An 18865-nucleotide genomic window follows, 5' to 3' on the forward strand; every position below is an offset into this window, starting at 1 on the left:
GCCGGCTAACGTCACCACCGGCCGCGAAAACCTCACTCCCACCTGCCTGTGGGCTCGAGGCTATGAAGTCTCTAGGGAAGCCCCGCCCCCGAGCCACGTGACTCCCCCCTTTCCAGCCAGCCGCCGCCAGTGCTCCGCGGCGCGGGAAGGCGTCACGTGCTGGCGGCGCGAGCAAGCTTGAGGCGTGTGGGGCGCTGCAGCCCTTGGTGGCTGGGGAGGGACGCCATACCGGGTGCCGGGACTGGCGCGGGACCCCGTGGCCAGGCGGTCGCAACCGCCCGGTTCAGACTTTCACCCGGCTTCCTGCATGCGGCTCGAGCCCCCACCGCACCCGCACAAGCCAGAGGCAGGGTTGAAGGCAGCAAGCCCCCGCACCTACTCAACACGGACTGAATGAAAGCCACCTAGTTAAGAGCCTTAGGGTCCCATCGCCCCCTCATAGGCTGTGTCTCTGGCCGTGGCCCCCTGTCATAGGCCCATGGGGCTTACCCTAAGTTAGGAAACTCATGGTGGGGAACCCCTTCCCCCAAATATTAAGACCCAAGAGCAGCTCGGCTCCTGTGAGCTGCACACATGCCCTAAATTAGTGTGCAGGGCTAGGGGATGCAGTCTCAGGCACTGAGGGCCCCATCCTGACATGGTGGGATAGGCCTGCTCCTGGCACTTGCAACAGACCAGCTCCATGCTGTAGTCATGGCCTACAGGGCAAAAGGTTGAGCTCAGCAGTTTTGTAGAATTTGCCTAGGTGTTGGCAGGAGCTCCTGCCAGATTGAGAAATGTGGTATTAAAGCCCAAAGAGAGAACAGAGCCCTTCGTCCTGCCATCCAGGGCTTGACAGACGGCACATGCAGGCTTTAAAATAAATTTGCAACAGCCAAGCCAAGGCCACCCTTCCCCTGCTGCCCACCACTACCCGGGCAACTTTACATGGTGCCAAACCTCCTCCAAGGAAGGCAAATACCCAGTCTGGGGCAGGAGTGGTGGTTAATTTCCAAGGAGCATGTGTAGACAAAACAGGCCCCTAAACTGAAGTGGTGGGCTTTAAAAAACACCGCTTCAGTTTAAGGCAGATTAAACCCCATGTTGTGCACACACCGTACCTGTCTCTCCAGCAGGGAGGGGAGGGCAAGCTGCTGGCAGGCGGAGCCCTGGGCTGCAGGGGAGGCTGCCGCTTTCCTCCACAGCAGCAGCAGACACCACCCCCCCGTGGCACCCACCTGCAGGCACCTGGCTCAGGCCATCCCAGGGGGCACCACAGCCGCAGGGGGAAGCACTGGCTCCCCGAGCAACTCAGGCAGCCAGGTTCTGGGGGAGAGGGAAAGGGGGCTGGTGAGATCGGGCTCACTGCCTGCTTTTCCAGCCTGCTGCCAGGCTGCCTGCAAGGCTTCCTGCAAAGCCATGGAGCTGCACGGAGCCTGCTGCTTTGATCCATAGCTATAGGAGCAGAAAACAAACTCCTCAAAGGAGTTTTTGTTTGCTGTGCCCCAAGTCATTTAAAGTGCATTATGCCACCAAATTTCTTACAGCAGCTGGAGTTAATGTGCAGGACGCCGCCGCAGCATGCAAACACCGACACCTTTAAAGCAGTGCAAAAACATTTAGCCCACTTTGCTCTCGTTTAGTCTACGCGGCCTTGGACGTGAGTTTCTGGAAGTTCTGGTTTTCACAGCCTGGCCCAGGCTGGCAGACTATGAGACGACACAGGTTACTATAACAGATTCTTGGGACATTTTGGGTATACCATTTGGGTCAGTTTTCTAAGCTGTTATTGCCTTATTCTGCAGCCACTAGTCCTCACACTGCCTCTGAGGGCACCAGGGACTACTTCAAATTCAAAGGGGTTTCTGTAAATTTGTGCACTATGCTCAACATATGGGACAAGTATATGCACAGCATTCATGCACTGCCTACTTCCGTACCTGAAAGAAGCTGAAGACTTGTACAACAGTTAGTTTTATTACAATTTTAAACAAACTGAAAATGATTTTTAGCACTATGGCAAGCACAGTTCCATAAATTATATACATAAAAGAATTTATACAAGTCTACATGGACCAAAAAAGCCATTAACAGAATCACATTATCAACAAGGGGATATTAGGTGACATGGCCAATAAAATTCATGAAAATTCACAGTTAATAGTCTGCAGTATTTTAAGAATGCAGGAATCATATTGCACATAATAGTGTGAATGCTAAAGAGCAGATTTACAGTATTCACCTATTCTTTCACAGAATATACATTGGTCATAATCATGCAATACTTTTCTAAATACAGAATGGTATCATATACCACAGTAAACAGTTACTCACAATGTAAGTTTTAAATATAACAGCAAAAAGCCATTAGAGTTCTCTTTAATTCATACTTAAATTCTTTTATTATACAGTAAAACACTTCAGTGTAATTGAACGGAAATAAAACAGGTTTTATCACATTAAATTATGGTTTTAGTATTCTTCTTTGTCCTTTCCTTTCTTTTCCTTTTCGTCCTGTAGTGCAGTACCAAGTTTTTTGATAAGAACAGAGAGAACTTTGTCCAAGGGGTCCATTACCCCACGCTGAAGCCACTTAGGAATAGTAGTCCTAGCATGATGAAAGCCCAACTTCTGAAGAATGTAATCAACACCTACTGGGTCAATCTTCCTTCCAGTCCAAGAGATTAATCTAAAATATAAAAAAGCAGACTCTTAACTATATATAATTAGGCTCAAGTGTCGAGCAAACAAATATTTGAATAATCATACATTAAACAACACTGAAATTCCAGTATTACTCCTTTCAGTCACCACTCATTTTTTAACAGCTTTTGGAGGAATATGATGATTTAGGAGATCAGAAGTGTCATATGTAGCCTCTGGATCCTCAGTTTCAGTTTGGCACATACTGGTACTGAAAAACTTCTTACTCGGGTTTTTTTTTTTTTGGCTTGCGTAAACCAAGGTTTATTGCTCAACCCATTCCTTTGCAAGGAAACATTCATACAGGGGAATAAAGTATAAAGTTTACACTTAAATGCAGTAGTATAATTGGGTGTAAGGAAGCACAAAAATAGCCACAGCTGGTAGGTGGTTGTGCCATACGTGGTCCAGTTATGCTTCTACTTCAGTACTTGTTACCAGTTTCAATAGACACCATGAACAGAAGCAAACATGGGAATTTTGCTATCACACCCTTGACCCACCTTCTGAGAAGTGACTCCTGTTGGTCACAGCCAGGTTGCATATTAACAGTCTACTGTACATCTACTGGATGGTAACTTTAACAACCACTACATTCATTGTATAACAATAAATAAGGCACACTTAATAGTTAACTTGCATTTTCATTTTGAAAATGGAGTGGGGGGAAGAACATTGTTCCTTCCTATATAATGAGATGGAATTTTACACGTTATAAAACAGAAAAAGGAAGAACTCCTAACTAGTGGGTACTTAAAAAAAAAAATCACTATCAATGCTCCATAAAAACTTCATATTTTTCATTACAAAAATAAGGAGACTGATGTTACCCAAATCCAAAGCGTGCCAGGCAGTTCATAAAAACAACAAGTTTCTTGACCAAAAACTTGTAATTTCAAGAGAAAAGTCCCTCTTACATTGACATGAGAGAGAAAATATCTAGGTTAAAAAAAAAGGTTATATGGGGGATAGTGGGAAAAATGGTAAATGACATGTAAGTGGCCTCTAATGCATTGCACCTCAAATATTCTTCATGTGTAAACAGTGTAACATTTAATGTTTTTATCTAAAACCTACTCCACGTAAAATGGTATTACCCATTTTTTGTTATCAAATGACATTTCATATACTGTAGCAGGTGGCTTCACATCAGTCCCTAGTAACGAAAGCATGTTTTATAATGGGTTTAATACCCTAGGTCCCATTAGCAGGTTAACAGCATCCAACTGGGAACACCTGCAGTTTGAGGAAGATCATTTCTATGTAATACTATTTTCCCACCCAAATAAATAGACAAATAGAATGCTGCAGATAAGCCTGCTGATTACCGAAGCGTGGGTTCCAGATGCCAAGTATTGCACATAAATTCTCTCCAATCCACAGTAGTATAAGCGATGCCATCTTCTGTTTCTCGTTCACTAGAACTTTCATCAAGCACACTCACTGGGCTTTTCTGTCCTGGTCGAGTAGATAAAATGCGAGGTGGAAAGATAGCTACAAAGTTGAAGGGAAAATAATAAACTTATAAGTACTTACTTTGGACTTATTTGGATTTGATAAAGAGTTTTCCAAAGAATGGGCTTTTAACTCCTGCTCCCCACTCCACCCCTTGCTCCAATTTATTTCATTTTGGATTGATCTCGGGTTGACTTTTTGGAGAATTTAGAGGCAAAATTAATGAAGCAATGTATTACTGCAATGTATTATTTAGTGGACATTTCTCTTTCAAATAATGTTCAATACAAATACTTGTGCAAAAAAAAGGAAAAGAAATTTCACACATCCGTAATGCTGACATCAATGATTACTGTTTCAACATTCTGCTAGCCACACATATGCATGATCATGCATACATTTGAAACACAGCTCCACTATCTGTCCACATTTAAATCTGTAAGGAAAAGGGTTATACACTATATACTTAGTAGGCCATTTCAAACACACTTGTATAAATCACTCCCTTTAGGTAACAGTACATATTAATGAGAAGAATATACATACTAACTTCTTGATATTTCTGAAACCTAAAAAGATTTCAACATACTTCAAATGTTCTGAACAAATATGGTATCAAAATATTCATAAAAACAAATGAGAAAACCCATCACCTAGAACCCCCTTTTTTCTTCCCCCCTCCAATTTATGATATTCCAAGCCAAAAGGTAATTCATCTGAAGTCACAACCTCCTTAGTAGGGGCACAAATTAGCAATTCTTCTTTTATTGCCTTGTCAATACCATAAATACTTCAGTTCCACACAAAATCCAAAGATTCTTGCAATATTGACATTGAAAACTTAAGTATCTAAGGGCTCCTACAGGAAGCCTGCTCCAACATGCTAGAAATCTAGTGCACTGGAGCAGACTCAATTAATCAAGTCTGCTGGAGCATGGAAATCAATGCACTCCAGCAGCCTTGTGTATCACGTCTCTGCACGTCCCTGTGCTGAAAAAAATGGCAGCAGGGTGCTTTGAAATAAAACATGTTCAATGAGCTTTAGTTCAAAGCGCCCTGCCGCCATCCTTTCAGTACAGAGATGTGTGGGGATGCTGATACATGTGATGTGTGGGTGCTTTCAATTAGTGCACCTTGCTAATTAAAGCGCCCGGAGCTGCATCTCGGGTAACATCTAAAAATGCCCTAGAAGTCTAAAAATGAAGTATGTTTGAAAAAAACCATAGCTATCGTGTCATGTCAAATACAAAAACTACAATATAATATACCTCGTATATAACCTTATGCACAGAAATCTACATAACTTACAACAGAGTTCTCTAGATAATAGGTGGCATTTTAACTATAGGAAATTGAACTGCAGTGCTCATCTTTTTAAGTCTGTTTATTCTTTAGATTTTTGAGACACCAAGAATATAAAGCCAGCTTTGTAGCTTCAGTCATTTTTGCTGACATGCAAAGGATATTGAAACAAGACTGAATAGTTATTTTTTATGTTTCCGTATTACTTTTGATAAGCTATTGGAATAAAAAAGATAAAGGGGATTTACAAATAGTTCTGGTGTGGCATATTTAATTTAAATACAAGGAAACAGTTAAGAACAGAGATAAGTAGTTCTCCCAAGGACATACAACTGATCAGTACCACAGCCAGGAACAGACTTCCATTTCTTGGCTTCTCCAAACCAAACAGCCAGGAACAACTTCAGGTTTTTTTCTCTTAAGAAATATAAACTAAATTTCAGTCATTATAAGTGTTCTGGTAATAACTTTTTTGTGACAGACTTTCAAAAACCCGGCTGGTTTGATTATTCATCAGTTTCAAATCATAGAGGAGTTGGGTTAACATTAACTGTTGAAAATCTCAGTAAAAATGAAGCTTTCATTTAAATAAAACCAAAATGTAGTATTAGTAGTTTATGAAAATAATTCCAAATATATATGTGGCATGGCATTCATAAAAATGGTTCATTCAAGTTATAGCATAATTTTTTTCAACTGTCTACCTTTTTCTTTTTCCTTAAGATAAGCAGAAACCAAGTCATGCAGAAACATGATTAATTCCGCATCCATCGTTACACAAATATGGTCTGTGAATTCAGTTACCACACTGCACTCCACCTTTGGTTTTACACTAGTATCTGCATAGAAGATAAAAATAATTTTAGCATATTATCAAATGCAGGTTATGTAAAATCATAGAAACTAATTTAGAAGAATACCAATAAAAACTAATAAAGTACCAGAATTAAGACTGCTCATGATTTACAGCCTTAACTTTGGGAAAACTTATAATAAAAGAATGCTATTTTCTACATTAAAAAAGGAATATTATTTCCATAAATAAAGGAAGGAATATGTATTCTTTCCATAAATAAAAGGAACTGCTATCACGTGGATCCCCAATGATTTTCAGTTTAGAAGACCACCAAGTACAGGTAATAATCTCATCTGTGTGTAATTTTAATGGACAGTACTGAAGACTGAAATCAAATATGTCAAATTTGACAGAAACAGAAAGGGCAACTGAACTAACAACCAATATAAAATATTGATCAAAACAAAATTTCAGCAGAGATTAGGACCCCACAAAGCAAACATCTAAATTAGCAATCTAATGTTCAAAAGAGCTGAATTCTCCCCAGCTCCATTTGCAGTTGATGGGAAAAACAGTACTCTGTACTTCCTAGTATCAAGCCATTAATTGTAGATACCTACCTTAGGTTCAATTTTTTTTAATAGCCCTTTTTCTAAAAAAGGATTTTAAGAAGTTAATTATATTAATCCATTTATTTGGACAATTCATAGAGATTTTATTTGTATAAACATAGGGTTTTATAAAATGTCTGGTCTCTACCCTGGGTTTCCCATTCCCTCAAGAGAGCATCCGATTCCATAGGTTCTATTTTCTATTTTACACAAAGGTAACACTTATAACCTTAATTTAGTAATTAATTCCTAATATTTCCCTGTGCATGATCAGAATAATGTAATAGCCTTGAATGAGCAAAGAAAAAGAAGGATGTGGATAGCACCTTGTAATGAAGGTTCCTGTGGCTCTTGAACATGAATGGATTTGAAATCCAACTGCATCCTTGGTAATGCAAAGATGGTTTCCGTTTCATGGTTATAACTGGAACCTCCTCTGAATCCACTTAACAAGCTTGAGCTTTTAACTGTTGTGCTGCTCTCTGGGTTATTGGCATCCACATTTCGAAGGAGATTTAGTTCTATATGGACAACACAAGCTGTAATTTAGCAATCTTTATTAAACAAATCTTACCTGCATTTAAGGAGACATATTTGCAAGTGACCTGATTTAATTACAATGGCATTCTGCATGGTGAGGTGCTATTTCAATTCAAACCAGTTTCTTAAGTGTTCAGGCTAAGAACAGCTTGAAGTACACTTACACACACGGTTAAGCAAATTATGCACCTATCTAGTAATAGTTACCTGTTACCACCTGCTTCTTACATGATAAACACAGGTTGCATCTATATCAGATAAGTGCACTTAAGCTCAGCTATTTTCATGGCTACTACTTTCTGTCATTTTCAAGGTTGTCAAAGTGCCATCTCTCATAGCTCAGGAAAAGGCAGAGAGATTTCTTGCTCTCAGAAAGGGCTTTACTGCAACAAGTAACACACACTCAAAGATGGCTGACAACTTCCTGTTGATGTCATCGTGTCAGCTCTCAGGAAGGGAGTTAACACTCATTACTACAGCCAATAGCAATCCTAAAGCTATTTGGAAACCTTAAAAATAGGGAGGGGGGAGGGGTGCTTTACACTTAAATGAACATTGTCTGTCTGGACTTCTGTACTGCCCCATTACTACAGTTTAAGAACCCATAGGAGTCTTGCTATACTAGTCAATATTCAGGAAGCCTCCCCTCCCCCTCTCCAGTGTACTTCTGATTTTCTGAGAAGGGGTGTGGATGGAACAACATACCTAAGATAAAACTTTCCTTTGCTTATGGAGAGAACAAAAATGCAAAACACCACTTCTATTCCAATCTTGCTTACCTGGAATCATGGGGGACCTGTGTTCTCAACAGCAGGAACCCAAATTAGTGAGGTATGTATGTATTGAGGAGTTCTAAGATTTACTACTTTGTCATGAAACTGGCAAACCTCATTGACATAGCTAAAAAGTGTATCAAGAAAGGGATTTGTTCCATACAAAATTAGTCCTAAGGAAACAAAATATGCTAATACGACATTAATATTTCATAGTCAAGTATTCAAGTGTTAGGTAATGCTAATGGTAGGGTTGAACAAATAAACAGTAAGTCTGTGTTGCATGTTGTGATGCAGACTAATACTATACCTGAGATAATCTTAGCTATCGTCTGTACATATACTGTAAGATTGTAAGATACACCTTATTTGAGGGGTGATGTGTGATCACATATTTAGAGGCTTCTCAAAACGCATATTACTCAAGGAGGGGTCAACTTAAAGTTGCACTTTCAATTTTAACTAGATAGCCTTAACTTCCCACTGATATTTTTTGGTATTTACATTTCAAATGCTGTGTCAACATGAATTGAAAGATCCTATGCATATGCACACAAAAAAATAAAGGTTCGTTTTAGAAACTAACTAGACTTTGTATAGTGGTAACAATGTATTAGAGCTGAGTTTCTGGTTGTAGCTATGCTGGTCTGAGGACAGGCAGGCAAGGTTCTCTGGTCAGATGTGATATCTTTTATTAGACCAACTGCGTAATCGGAAAAATGTTCTTAGCAAGCTTTCCAGCATGGTCACCCTTCACCAGGCATAGAGAGTCCCTGCTAGTCAGTTTTTGCAACAGTGTATTAAGCGCTTAATAAATGTATTAAGCATATAAGCACTTAATACATTTTATAACAATGTATTAAGTGCTTTCTAAGTTATTCTTATGACTTGTCAATACTAAGAAATGGTGTTTTATGCTGTTCTTTTGCATTACATTTTCCAAGCAGTAGCACAGCAATGTGCTTAAAGCCCAGCTTAACAGCTCATGCGTCCTTATTCTAAGCACAAGAAAACAGCATCTACAAAGCTCATTCTAGCATCACTATATGTTTTCACTATCCATATTCAGGTTCCGTATGATCCTCTCACCATTCATCTTACTATTTATGCAAGTTTTGTGTGGGTTAACATTTTAAAATCACTTTTGAATGATGTGAACCATACAGAGTACAGCAAATGGAAATGAAAGGATCTATATAGATAGCCCTGCTAATTTTGGGAGCAAAGTGTTCTGAAACAACCCTAAACTGTTCTGGTCTCCTTAAAATATATCAGTGAAAGTATGCATATGTCTGCGTACACACACACACGCGCGCGCGCGCGTACATGTGTATATCTGTGTATACACACACACTTTTATTGATATATTATAAGGAGACGAGTACAGTATAACATTGTTTCAGAGCACTTTGCTCCCCCAAAAAATCAGCAGGGCCATCTAACAAAATTTTAGGGAAATGTCCATGTCCCCCTCCCTGCCCCCAATCAGTAGCATTCCAACATAAGTAAATATTTCAACCAAATGCATGAAATGAATGGAATCATTTGAAACAACGATTACTGCCAAAACTGCACTCAGTTTATTCAGCTTTTCAGAATTCACTTATTTTTACTATAGAAGCTTAGAGACCCAAGTTAACACCAGAATTTATGGCATAAGTAAGACCCACCTAAGTCTATAGGCCCACTGCACTAGTGAGATTAAGGCATAACAGTTTCTGTAGCCAACAGCATTCAAAGTAGTGAGGTGGCTTGCAGCACATCTGGTTGTGACTGCCTGACCTGAATGGCTACGTAAAATCATCATTTACATCTGTGTCAGCTAGGCCATGTGCAAAGAGAGGAAAAAAATGCTGCTGCCTTAAGATGCAACTAAAATAAAAGATAACTATCCTGTAGCAGGCACATGCAACACTATTGCTTTCACCTTTAAAATGGTATAAGTTCTTCAACATGTGACAAGTTAAAAAAGGTAAAAGAAGGCTACTGTTGCAGGAAAAATGTTGACTCATGCTCATTTCTTTCTTTCTTCCGACTGATACTTGGCCATTAAAACATCAAACATACAAACATAAGTTTGGGGGTTTTTCAGGTGTTACATATGTTTGTATTTTTAAATACTTGGGAGGCACGCAGGATGTATGGTAACAAGTCTACATACAGGAACAGACTAGATAGATATGATCTTCCCAGTATCTGTACCTGCAAGCTTTTTGACCACCACATCCTGTTGCATCATTTAGAAGGAAGAAATACACTTCACAATATCAGTACAGTATTTTTACACATCCATAATTTGTCACAACTGAATTTCTTTGATAAAAAAAGAAGATATACATCTTTTAGTATGTCCTACAACCTGCAGATGTTTTGCACAAAATCCATTTCAATTACATTTCTATTCATGCAGTAATGATAAATTACAGCCCTATGTTCTCTAGATTTTATAATAATCATGATGTGCTTTTTTAATCCATGTTACAACTAACTAAAAATGGCAATATTTTCTGAAACTTTAAAAGTTAGCTCCAGATTGCAAGTAAGCATGACGAATCTCATCTTAACAGAATAACTTGTTGAGTGTTACAAAGAGAGAGAGATTTGGAATGCAAATACCTTCCTGTATGTCAACTTGTCACCATACATCCTCTGTGCCTCCCAAGTAATTAAGGTTAGCATACAAGGTTTTCAAGTCAAAGACAGTTTGACATACCTATCATTTATTTTAATGCAATTAATTACAGCATCACATTGCAATACTATATTTGGGCATTTTTTTAAAAAGCCAGATAAAATAAAATACAGAGGAATGAGGAACAAAACTAATGGAAATGATTGTAACAGATACAATATACTGACTTCAGGTGAGTAACATCTCCAAGTAGTCAGTACACTGTTGTATTACATTCTGTAAATACTACTTAGCCTCAGAGAGAAACAAAATACTTGTTTATTTTAGCCAACTTGTTTCCCCTTTTTAATTTCAACAGCTTTAGTTCAACACACCCTGCAGAGATTGGCAAGCAGAACAGAAATTATGGATGCGAATAAATGAACATGAAATCTTACCTTCATTCCTTGTAGCTGTAACATAATTGAACCACTCTTTCACACTTGCAACCCCATGTGGTGGATTTTCATGACGACGCCTTGTTATCTTTGTAATTGTTGCCATCGGACTTTCTAGGGCTCCACAGGGCTTGGTGACCATTGTATTGTGACCCAAATGAAAATCCAGGGTTTGCACAACGTATGTAGAATGCTCACTAGAACCTATTACAATTAAAACACACACACACATTCTGAATGTTAAAGTTAGATTCTCCTCTCACATGCACAAGTACAAATCAGAAATATTTCTAGCAAACCAGTGAAGTAAAGCTTGTGAGTGACAGAAGAAGTCAAATCCTCAGCAGCAATGCAGACAGAAACAATTATTAATGCAACAAGTTTAACTTTCTACTTTTGCAATATGTTGGCTTCAGCTAAACAAGGTAGGAGCATGACATTTGAAAATACACCTGGGACCTTCAGGTCCAGTCTGCTACTACTGCAAGAAACTCTGTTATACATTTGCCAAGGATGTATTAGATCATTCAATTAGGTGTTTTCCTTTATATACCAGTGACAGGTTCATATTGCCTCTATCCCAAATAAACCGCACATTTTGAGGGAAAAGAAAATTGATTCAAAATATAAAAACAGCTCTCCATACGCTTAGTAAGCCAATGCCAATTATGTTTCTAAAAAAGAATCCTAAGGTACAGGATGAGTAAATGCTTTACTTACCATCTTCCCAAATTTTTTGTGCTTCTGTCCAGAATGCAATGTTGGGCTCTTCAAGGTGAAACAGTGCCCAAGATTTTGATCGGAAATTAGGTCCATGGAAGCATGCTAGTGTCATGTGATTTCCATGCAAGCTCATTGATCCTCCAAACTGCATTCCATCTTCTGGTAAAGGAATTTGAAATAAGGATATATGACAACCCGAAACTACCTTCAAAACTCCTGGCCAGTGGCGATGATGCGCTGCATCCAGCACTAGAGGAAGAAAATAAAGTCACTGAATCAGAGAGACTCAGAGCTAGAAGGGATTGCCAGAGGTCATCTAGTCCAGTGGTTCTCAACCTTTTTTGTACCAGGACCCATTTATAAACATTGATGGCCAGCCCCAACCCAATACCTCTCACTTCCAACCCACTGCCCCAAGCTCCAGCCCCACAGTGTGTGGGCATGGGTGTATGGAGGGTATGGGGGACCTCAAGCAGCCCCTTGCAGGCTGTAACTCTGCCAGCCTGGAAGGGAAAACCCACAGCTTCCTGCGTTTTTCTTCTTTAAAGGAGAAATCATTTTTAAAGTTTGTTCATGACCCTTTCGTATATTCTTGCCACCCACTTGGGTCCCGACCCATGGGTTGAGAAACACTGATGTAGTCTAACCCCCTGCCTAAGGCAGGATCATCCATAACAAAAACAGCCTATAAAATCCATAATCTCAATTCTACATACAAATGCCACCAACCCTGACGCCACACAGACCTAATACCCTTATCTGCCAGAGGTAAAGTAGGGGAAGCATGTCAGCCAATGTTCTGCTTCTATGAAATGTTGTCAATATATGTTCAAGAGATCCTGGCAGAGGGCCATGCTCCTCACTACAGAAGAAAGCAGAACTCCCCCTACTGTCTGCTGACCAGTCTGACCATGGGGTAAAATTCCTTCCTGCCCCCAAATAAGGTGACTGGTCTGATCCTGAGCAGAGGTGCAAGACCCTCTAGCTAGGAACCTTTAGCTTTGGTCCCAGCAGGAGCACTAGCACACCCCAATAAAAATCCCAAGCCTTGACTATAGCCAACACCCCAATGCCTCCAAAGAAGGCTTGAAAACAGTCAGACGCATGTAGCAGAAAGGGGCGGGACAGGGCAGGGGGTATCAACTAAGCCCAGAACCCTGGGAAATACCCCTAGTAGTACATAGTCATAGCTACATCTAGATCATCCCTGACTAGTGGCTGTCCAACCTCTTCCTGAACACCTCCAATGACAGAGTCCCCACTTCCCTAGGTAGTCTATTTTACTACCTCGCTATTCTAATGGTGCAGAAGTTTTTCCAGATATCCAATCTAAACTTACTTTGCTGCAACTTAATGCCATTGGCCCATTCCCTCCTCTCTGCAGCAAAAGAGAAAAACTTTCCTTATATGACTTGCTTCCCAAGTCCTTTAACATCTTTGCTGCCCACCCCAGACCCTCTCTAACTTCTCCACATCCTTTTTAACATGTGGAGCCAGAACTGCACATAACACTCCAGATGAGGTCTAACCAACAGGAAAGAATTTTCACTTCCTGTGTCTTGCAACTAATGCTTCTATTGATGCATCCCAAAACCGAGTTCGCCTTGTGTGCAGTTTCACCACACTGCAGACTCAATATAAGTCTGTGATCTACCAAGACTCCCAAGTCCTTTTCCAGAGTGCTGCCATCCAGCCAGATGTCATCCATCTTATATTTGTTTTCAATGTTTCTTCCTAGGGTGTGGCACCTTGCATTTCTCCATATTGAACTTCATCCTGTTGGCTCTAGCTCAGTTTTCCAATCTGTCACGATCCTTCTGGACTGTGCTCACATCCTCCAACGTGTCTGCAATCCTTCCCGGTTTTGTGTTGTCTGTAGACTTGCTCAAAAAGCTTTCTATGCCAGCATCCAAATCATTAACAAACATGCTGAACAGCACCTAACCTAGGGCAAATCCCTGTAGACACCACTCAGAACCCTCCTGCCATTCTGACATGGACCCATTAATAATTATGAAAGACCTACCAAAACTGCAATTTCACAAAATCTGGCATTGTTCACGAAAGCCATGAGGGAGGGGAAAAAAAGAAAACTCATTGAAAACACAATGCTGGCTCCCCAGAGGGAGCCAGCAGTCCTTAGGATGCTGTAGCAGCCCACCAGGGCAGGGAAGGGAGGAGGGGGGACTGCCCACTCAAAGGGCTGCCAGCAGAATGGCTGCTGCCCCACTCCTTGCCACTGATTGACTATGATCGCTGCCTGTCATATGGCCCTGTCTTTCTCCACCAACTGGTGGTGAGGGTGGGGCTGCAGCCCTCATAGCCAGTCAGCAGCAAGGGGCAGGGCTGTACAACAGGCAACCCTTGCAGCCAATCAGCAGTGAGGGGCAGGGCTACCAGGGCCCCTCAGCCAGAGGCATGGGGGGCCTGCCACAGTCCATCTGTGAAAAGACTGCCAGGCCCTGTGATCTGCCTGAGACATTAGCAGGCAGCTGCCATTAATTCTGGAGGTCCCTAATAACTACCCTTTGCTTGCAGCTGTTGCTCCAGTTATCTGTCCACCTTATAGTAGTTTTATCTAGTCTACATTTCTCCAGTTTGTTTATAAGCAAGTCATTCAGGATCTTGTCAAAAACCTTGCTAATGTCCAGATACACCATATCCACAGCATTCCCTTCATCCATTCAAGCAGTTACATGCATCTACATATGCATATTAATACACAGCAATTAACTCCAGTGCATATCATGCTGGAGTTTATTGCTTCCATTGCGTTTACATGTGCACCAGAGACCGCAGCAGGCTGAGCTGGATCAGAGCAGCCCCAGCTGGTAGGGCATTGAGGGGGTCAGCCTGCCAACCCTGGGCTGTTCCAGCCTGGCTCAAAGTGCTGCAGAGAGGCTGGTTGGGGCATGGTGGTGCTCCAGGGCAGGGCCAGCCAGCAGGCAGTCCCCACTGATGCATTCTCGTGCCTCAGCCAGCTTCATCAGCATCTATACCTACGTTGCTGGATACAACAAAACTCTGCAGCAGAATAGTACTTGTACTTACAAGCACTAGCCTGCTGCAGTTTATTAGTTTCCTGCAGCCTAATAGGTAGACACACATTTACTACAGAGCGAATTAGGCAATTCCCCAGTAAACGTCTCCTATAGATGCGCCCACTTTGTCAAAGAAGGAGATCAAATTTGTTTGACACTATTCATAAATCCAAACTGGCTGCTTGTGATCAGCCTTTCCTGCTCCAGATGCTTGCAAATAAATAGCCTTCCTTAGGATATGCTTCAGTAGCTTCCCAGGTACGGAGATAAGGCAAACTGGTCTCTAACCCAGGTCCTCCTTTTTGCCTTTTTTAGAGGGACACTATGCTGGCCCTTTTCCAGTCCTCTGGTACCTGGCCCTTCTCCCACAACTTCATGAAGATCTTTGCCAAGGGCTCTGAGATCTCCTCTGTTAGTTCCTTCCGTACTGTGGAATAAAGTTCATCTGTCTTTGCTGACGTGAATTCATTCAGACCCATCAAAAGATCTCTGACAGTCTCTTATTATCTCCTCCCTCACCTTGCCTCTTTTCTTATCCAGATAATCCTTATGAGGTGTCTGACTGCAGCTTAATTTTTTTGTGAAGACTGAGACAAAGTAGCTGTTGACCTCTTTGCATCTGTTAGGAGTCCCCCCTGGCTAGTTAACAGTGGATCTACATCATCCTTGGTCTGTCTTTTCTGTCCACAATACTTAAAGAACCTCCTTAACTTCCTTTGCTAGATGCAGCTTGTTCTTTATCTTTGCCTTCCTGATTTGCCCCTGCAGGTTCTTGCTATTTCCTGGTACACATCTTTGGTGACCTGCCCATTCTTCCATTGTCTGTAGGCTTTCCTTTTGCATTCGAGGCATTTTAGAAGTTCCTTGTGCAGCCACATTGGTCTCTTGCCATTATCCTTCCGCTTCCATCATGTCAGGACAGATTCTTTTTGGCCTTCCAATACTGCGCACTTTAGAAGCTCCCAGTCCTGTTGGGCCCCTTTATCCTTCAGTATATTCTCCCATTACACCTTGCCTATTAACTCCTTGAGTCAGAGCAAATCCACCTTTTTGAAATCTAGTAGCATCCTAATTTTGCTGACCTCATACTTTCCCTGTCTCAGAATCTGGAATTCTATCATTTTGTCATCACTTTCTTCCCAAGTTACCTATCACCTTCACATCCTCTGCCAGTTCATTCCTGTTGGTCAGGACAAGACCTGGGACAGATGATCCCCTAGTTGTATCCTCCACTTTCTGAAACAGAATAACTCCACACAAGTTAGGAACTGGCTTGACAATTTATGTTTGGCTGCATTGTTCTTTCAGCAGATGTCCAGAAAACTGATGTCTCCCCATCAGTACCATCCCATATCTTATGGATAAATTTGTCACCTGCTTGAAGAGTGCCTAGGCTCAAGTACATGGGTAACAGAAGATAATATTATACACATTATACAAATCCATGGTGCACCCACATATTGAATACTGTGTGCAATTCTGGTCTGCATCTCAAAAAGGATGTAGCAGAATTAGAAAAGGTACAAAGAAGGACAACCAAAATGATCAGGAGTATGGAACAGGTGCCATATCAAGAAAGACTAAAAATATAATATGGGTCTAATAAAATCATGAAGCATGTGGAGCAAGTGAACAGCAAGCTGTTATTCACCAAGTCCCAGAATACTAGAACTAGATGGCACCCCCTGAAATTAGGGGAGAGGTTTAAAACTAACAAGACAAAATACTTTTTTAACTTACGGAATTCACTGCTACAAAAGATAGTAGAGACAGATAGCACAGCCAGGTTCAAAAAGAGACTAGATCAATTCACAGATAATAGCTCTATTAATAGCCATTTAATAGAACAATTGGAGATGTTTCCTCTGGCATCTCTAAACCAACAATGGTGGATGCCAAGAATGGTAATGGACCACTCTAAATCTATCCAGTTCAATGTTCTCCCTGTAGCATCCACTTCTGCCACTGTCAGAGACATGGTTTTGGGCTTGATGGACTGACCCAATAGGGCACTTCTTATTTTAAGATAAATGGCACCAGAAGTGGCCATTGCTAGTCACCATGGAAATGGCTGCAAGGACAGGCAGCATGTCAAAAAAACAAGTTTTATGTCATATTTCTACAGAAACCAACTATTGTAAATTCTAACACCTGTCTGATGTCACGAGATATAGGAAATAAAAATAGCAACAAAGGTTAATAAAAAAAAGGCTAAATACCACAGGAACCTAGAGGTACAAACTGTCAAAACAGATTGTAAATACGAATGTGAAGAGAAGGATACACTTCTAAAATAGTAGCAGTAGTAAACAAAATTAACATAGACCAGTTATATTGGAGAAATAGGATGGTACAGAAGGGCAGGAATGAGATCCAGAATGTAAGCATGAAGGGAGTTTTTCTGTACCATGCAGCAATAAACATGCAAACCACAGGTTTCCTGTGGTTTAAGTCATAGAACACCAAAATAAAGCGTACCTATTCTGACCAACAAGCTTGGCTGTCAAAATTACTGAATACAATATTCACCACTGGAGATGTTTAATTAGATTTGGAATAAGTTATCTGAACATTATATACCGCCCCACACACTTTTTTTTAAATAACTGTATCTTGTTTTCCCCCCTGCTCAACATCTTGTTTTTTAACAACTGTTAACCGTAAATTAAGAATAATTGTTGGCTAAAGAGACTGCTGCTTAAACAAATATTCAGAATTCCAGTGAGTAGAAATGGTGATCAGAAGATGAATACTAAAGTAACATGAAATGTTCTCTGGTCTGTTTACCTAAGGCATGACAGGTGCATCAATGTACCAACTACTTCTAAACACCAGATTCTACTGGTTATTAACCTTCAGCTTTTCTAACAAGTAGAACTGTTTGTAAAATACAGTTTATGAAAAAAACCCAAATATTTTCCTTTCGTATGGTATTTTTCATACTATTACTAGAAAAAGATATACTGAAATAATTCCATATTAAATAAGGCTGTGAATTAATTGCAATTGTGTCAATAGCTGTTCAAGTTAATTTTTTTAAGGCATTAATCAAGCACGTGATTTTTGAGTGTGCACTTGGGCTCTGCTTTGCCACCGTCACCACCGCATTTGGGCCACCCTGTGAGGCAATGGTGGCAGTGCAGAGGACCACAAGGCAGCCCAGGTGCACACTCTGGGTTGCTGCTGCAGTATGCAAGGGGCGCACACAGACATGTAGCCATAGCCTGCAGGTGGTCAGGAACACAGCCTGGCAAAGTGTAGAACAGTGTGCAGCAGACAAATCTGTGAAGGGTAAGGGGTATGGGGGGGGATGCAAATCGAGGGCCCCATGGTGAGGGATGAAGTGGGGCTAGGGCAGAGGCAAATGGGGCCAGGGCCAGGCCAAGTCATGGGACAGAGTCACAGGTGGCTCTCGTCCACGGGCATGGGGGCTGCTCCCACTGCTGTGCACATCCCAGGGGAGGCACAGGGGGCACATGCCCCCTAGATTTGTGTGTGGGACAGAGGCAGGTTGCCACTGCAGGCTGGGACTCTGTGCCCTGCTGCTGTTGCCCTGGGAGCTGCATGACCCCATGCTGTGCCTCCTGCAGCCAGGCGGGCAGGGGACACAGTACAGCCAGTGCATAGCTCCCGAGGCAAAGGCAGCGGGGCACAGAACTCCAGCCTGCAGCAGCAGCCCACCTCTTCCCCATGCACAAATCTGGGGGGCACATGCCCCCGCATTCCACCCCTAGGGTGTGTGCAGAGGTGGAAGCCCCTCCCGCAGCTGTCCCACAACCCGCCCAAGCACCAGAGCCGCATTCACCCCTGCCCCTGACTCTGCCCCACTCCCTCACTGTGGGGGCCTTGATGTGCCCCCATGGCCCTTCCCCC

At 41.6% G+C, this 18865-nt stretch overlaps 1 protein-coding gene across 3 annotated transcripts in view; it reads right to left on the minus strand.

Annotated features, from left to right (window-relative positions):
- Nucleotides 1-1935: 1935 nt before the first annotated feature.
- KIAA1109 (KIAA1109 ortholog) overlaps nt 1936-18865 on the minus strand; it is a 299447-nt gene continuing 282517 nt past the window's right edge. For all 3 annotated transcript variants that reach the window (XM_019522065.1, XM_019522064.1, XM_019522063.1), the window contains 6 exons: nt 11949-12200; nt 11229-11432; nt 7173-7367; nt 6144-6278; nt 4011-4176; nt 1936-2668 (listed from right to left, as the gene is read on the minus strand). In XM_019522065.1, coding sequence (XP_019377610.1) covers nt 2452-2668; nt 4011-4176; nt 6144-6278; nt 7173-7367; nt 11229-11432; nt 11949-12200 — 1169 coding nt within the window. In that variant the 3' untranslated portion in view covers nt 1936-2451. The remainder of the gene's footprint in view (nt 2669-4010; nt 4177-6143; nt 6279-7172; nt 7368-11228; nt 11433-11948; nt 12201-18865) is intronic.

The sequence above is a fragment of the Gavialis gangeticus genome, unplaced genomic scaffold, assembly GCF_001723915.1.
Source record: "Gavialis gangeticus isolate Ggan-Ray unplaced genomic scaffold, GavGan_comp1, whole genome shotgun sequence".
Lineage (NCBI taxonomy): Eukaryota > Metazoa > Chordata > Crocodylia > Gavialidae > Gavialis > Gavialis gangeticus.